Below are 4,921 nucleotides of genomic sequence, written 5' to 3'. Positions count from 1 at the left end.
AATACTAACAGAAAAGCATTTTGCTCGACACCTTGACAAATGTAATTCCATGTAGAAACATGCGTTTAAATAAAATATTTTACCAAAAAAGTTACCCACGCTCTAACTTGACAGACTGTATGTGATTCCTAAGTTTATTAGAAAAAGCATACCAAAAAATAATAACATTTTGTTTTGGTATGTTAAATTTCGACGAAAAAAACTTTTCTTACTTTTCTCCATCTAAGATTATTCATTTCTATAAACTTTACCTAAAGAAAATTGGAAAAAGTGGTTTTTACACACACGAACAAATTTTAATTTGAAAATTTTCAAACGACTTGACAAATGGCGAGAAATTAAAAAAAAATATTTTGTTTTTGGATTTGTTTGTAATGCCACACAGAACATCTTCAGTGCTAATAGCAATGAATTTATTCGTTTTCAGTTTTTTCGGCCAACCCCAGTAGAAAGTAAAATGTGCTTCAAATCATAATGTACCTTTAATTCTTTACAGAAAGCCAAGTGCGAATTACACCTGGACTGAATGGAAACCCTATCAAGAAAATCACGAATTCATGAGATTGGGTAACGGAAGTTCGGCAACAATTTCTATGGAGAGAGATTTCCTAGCAGAGAAAATGAAATTCTGGGAACAGCTATTGAAGGATGTATCTTATCCTTTAGATGAAACTGTCCTCATCAGCAACAATAATGATAATGACGCAGGTAGTGCTTCCTTCAGTTACGATTATAATGATATTGTTTTGGGTTTCATATCAGTTTTTTTGGTTCTATTCTTTATTTAGTGACTGATATTATTAATCGTTATAAAGTTTTTAAGTGCATATTTTTTATTATATACAAAAAAATATTTATCAACTGAAGAATCTTTTGTCACAAAATATCTATAGTAATTCATGCCAAACTGTACTTACGGAAACTAAGAACAAAACAATTGAATTAGCGCGATTGTGTTTAGTCAGTTTCTGCTGCCATAAAAGATGCTTAATTAATAATAAGAAACTCTTGAGATTGAACAGAAAAATAAATGTGTTCTTAAACAAAATTATTGAAAAAACCAGGTATTTTTGGTACCTTCGCTCTTTTCTGTGATAATCTACTAGATCATAATTTAAAATACAAAACAATCATTTAACGAAAATACCAGACGAGGAAGTACTTCAGTAAAGTAATTACAGTTAAAAAATGTAAAAACTTATATAAAAAAGTAATAAAAAGAACTAAAAGTGGAATTACGCTGAACATGATGTGAATTTTTGTTCCTAATTGAAGGGCTCAATTTTGGCGCAAGCTGAGTTACGGAAATCTGTGAGGGTTTGTTATAACCCCAAAGAGTATTGTCGAGCCTGTTGGAAATTAAGTTTATCAAGTAGAAAACAATTAACCGAATTAATTTGCACAGATCACGCATATGCGCGTATGAAATATGCAATCCCATCTCGAATCCCATTCCCTTCTCGCTCTTGGAAATTAATCACCAAGCTCGAGTTTGTTCATTTCTTTTTGTATTTTTTTGTCTCGTGCCACGTGATGTTACCGTTATACAAAATAAACTTCAAATTAAGCCTACCTGGAAAAATTAGCATTCCTCTGTTTTTTACTTTAAAAATTTTCGTTGCAAGATTACTTTATTATTATGTTTGTATGCAGAGTTGATCTTCCAAGAATATGTCTGTATTATTACAAGTTTGAGTAGGATGGGCAGAAAATACAAAATGTTTGAAAATCTAAAATGGCTAGTTCTAAAAAGTCATGTGGATACGAAAATCAAACTAAGTTTTTAAAATACCAGTTTAACTTCTGTTTTGTTTCTTATTAGCGGGGCACATAACTTCATTTGCAATGGGCAATTAGTTCATAATTTCCTTAGTTCTCGAAAATGTTGGTTTTTAAACGCTACATTATTTAAAAATGTGCGATTTAAGTGTTTTTATGTCTTTTTTAATAGCTGTGAAATCTAAGACGAGAGTTTTTTTTTATTCTAAGGAAATTGTAAATAGCTTCTCATGGTCGAATCAAAGACATGTCATACATATTAATAGTTTTCTTCAATTTGAATGAAATTAACTGAATTTTCAAAAGTGCCATTTATGCCCATTTCCAACCAATTTTAACCCAAACAAAAGTTATATCTTCTCTATTTTAATTTGTTGTCAGTCTGATGTTTAAAATTTTTAAAATACACATTTTTGACCCTGAATGCGAAACCGTTGGATTTTTTAATTTAAAAAAGTTATTTTAGAGATTTTTTTAGATAAAATGTATCAACTTTTCAGCACTAGCCATTTTTAATTTTCAAAAATGTTGTATTTACGGCCCACCCTGCTATTCATCCCAAAGAGTTGAATCGGCTTTTTATCCCGAAATTTCGTGATGAATAGCTCAGATCGTTTAATCGGCTATTCATAAAAAATTTTCGGTATTTCTTTAGTAATTGGGAATAATATTGATTTAGATCACTCGATTTTGAGTATTTTTGAAATGAAATAATTTTAAGAGACCCGTCTAGCGGCAGGAAAAACCTAATTTTACGATTTATTTCGGTAGTATGAAAAAAGTAATAAGATTTCTTCTTAGAGGGTTTATTTAATACATATTAAAGTATGAATAAAAAAGGTTTATTTTAATTTTGATACAAAATGGCGGCGAAAGAATCCGTCTTGAAAATCGTCTTTTTTTAAAATACCTTCACGGGAGGGCGGGTTTCTCGTAAAGTATAAGACCCGGAACGAAAAACCAAAAAGTTTTATAATCTATATACTATTCGCTATAGAACTACGTGGGGTTTTTTAAAATAAAACTTTGCAGAAATAGTGCACATTTGAAGAAGTGAATCGATTTTTTGCCCATAAAATAAGCAGTAAATTGTTTATAAAAAGAGTTTACATTAAACCAAAAAGTGGCTGCGTGTAGTTCGATAGAGAATATAAATTGTAAAGATATTGTAAAATTTTCAAATCGATCCATATAACGGTGTTCAAGTCTCTAATCTGCTATGTCTGTACCATATATAGGAACAACTGCATATTTTTTCATGATCCTTAGTCTTGTTTAAGCCAGAAAAACTCGATTTTTCCGAAATGCTAATGTGCTGTTACCCCTTAAATTCACGCATTATGAATTGAAATCTTGACAATTAAAAACATTGCGAGTAATAAAAAATGACAAATTGAATCATTAAGTATCAAATAATTTTATATTGGAAAGCTTAATAAATTAACAAATTTTTAAAATGAATTCTTTGAAATTCGACATTGGTGATGGAATGAAAATTGGAAAGGTTCCGCGGCAAAAACATGTAAGTCCATCGTGACAAATTGTTTAGAAGAGAGAAAAAGCCTTTTCAAAAATAAAATGTTCAAAAAAGAAAGAAAAATGAGATATTTCATTTGAGATTTGATAGAGTTCCGGAAATCACAATAAAGAAATGTTTAAAAAGTTAATAATTTTCGAGATACAGGTCGTCAAAAATCGACTGCTCTTCAAACCGTTTAGGTCCATGGATTACAAAAAAATTTTAAACCTTAATTAACACAAAACATATGCCTGAAACATTATAAATACATTAAGAGACAAATAGAAGGCTGAAAAGTAAAAATTAAATTAAGAAAATTGTTTGTTTTAAAGAAAATGAATTTTACAATATTAAATGTTATTTTGATACAAAATATTTAGCTTATTTTTATTTTGTAACGATGTGCTAGAACAACAGAAACCCACTTCCGGTTTGAATTGGGATCAATCCTTTCACCACAATGTTCGGTCGAATTTTAGAGAATTTTTAAACCATTAAAACGTGTTTTACAAAACTGGCACTCACATGGTTATACCGTGACACTCATCATTTGAAGTTTCAGATTTTTTAGGTTTACCGTTTAAAAATTTCAATATGTGAATTTTAGTGACAAAATTAATTTGAAATTAATAATTGAAAAAATCTAGTATTCAAGAATCAGGAATAAAAAATGGTAAATGTTTGAAATGTACAAATTACTGAAAAATTATACTTAATAAATCAAATGTTCAATATTTAAACACTGCAATCTGAAATAACGTAAAATGGGTTTAACCGGGACATGCTGGGGAAACCGTGCCACTCATAATTCGATCGAACAAAGTGCGGTGCAATTTTTACAATCTCTGTGAGTCGCGCCAGATTTTTTCGATCACTATACGCTTAACGCATCAAAATCTAATTTTAATTTCTCCAGGACAAAAAAGTGTAGCGGCAAATAGTGTATAAAAAATGCATTAAGAAGAATGTCATTGGAGTGAATGGTGCCTGAATCGAAAGACCTTGGATACTAATGGGGCCGAGTGTTGAGCTTTACACAATGACTTTGTGAAGCTCTTCACTTGGGGTGCTTGCTAGAGGAATTGATCTCCGACCTGAACCAGTCCAGTTTTGCGGAACCAACCTGCTATTTAAATAAATAACACTTGAATGCTAGATTAATCTACAAATCTATACCCCCCCTCCCTTCTATACCGGCTTTTAGAATTCTCTGCATCAACTTTTCGCTTGTGAACTCTGTAATCCTCGACTCGAGCCGACTAAGTGACACTTTTCTTTCATGACTTTGATGGCTATGTTAGCTATAGCTTTGCTACTAAAAGGGTTTCCCATTCTAGATAGACTAAAATACCATAAAACCATAGAAATCACAAAGACTTTTTTGAATATTCAATATTGTGAACCGCTGGTCGCTCTCCAAGAATCGTTGAGGCGCCCCTGAAGCCACCACTGGGGGCCACCGCATGCGCAACGGTGGCGATGGTAATCTGCGAGATATTCAAGAAGACCTCACTAATCAAAAAGCTGACCAGCAAGAACATCTGCGATAAATCATATTTTAGAAAAATAATTTTTTGTCAAGTCGGAATTTTTAGAAATACACTAAACTCTCGCTTTCAGTCG

General features: G+C 31.4%; 1 protein-coding gene across 5 annotated transcripts in view; it reads left to right on the top strand.

Moving 5' to 3' along the window:
• The window catches only part of LOC117176919 (esterase E4-like), a 40,655-nt gene that overhangs the window by 11,983 nt on the left and 23,751 nt on the right, over positions 1 to 4,921 (top strand). For 3 of the 5 annotated variants that reach the window (XM_033367312.1, XM_033367313.1, XM_033367315.1), the window contains exon 10: positions 497 to 708. In XM_033367312.1, the coding sequence (XP_033223203.1) occupies positions 497 to 708 (212 nt within the window). Of the gene's footprint in view, positions 1 to 496; positions 1,236 to 4,214; positions 4,291 to 4,921 lie in introns of those variants that run through there. The other 2 variants (XM_033367314.1, XM_033367311.1) reach the window with 2 other exon arrangements.

The sequence above is a fragment of the Belonocnema kinseyi genome, chromosome 7 (assembly GCF_010883055.1).
Source record: "Belonocnema kinseyi isolate 2016_QV_RU_SX_M_011 chromosome 7, B_treatae_v1, whole genome shotgun sequence".
In the NCBI taxonomy this organism is placed as follows: domain Eukaryota; kingdom Metazoa; phylum Arthropoda; class Insecta; order Hymenoptera; family Cynipidae; genus Belonocnema; species Belonocnema kinseyi.
The sequence above is the reverse complement of the archived record's forward strand: the minus strand, read 5'-3'. Positions and strand labels throughout refer to the sequence as shown.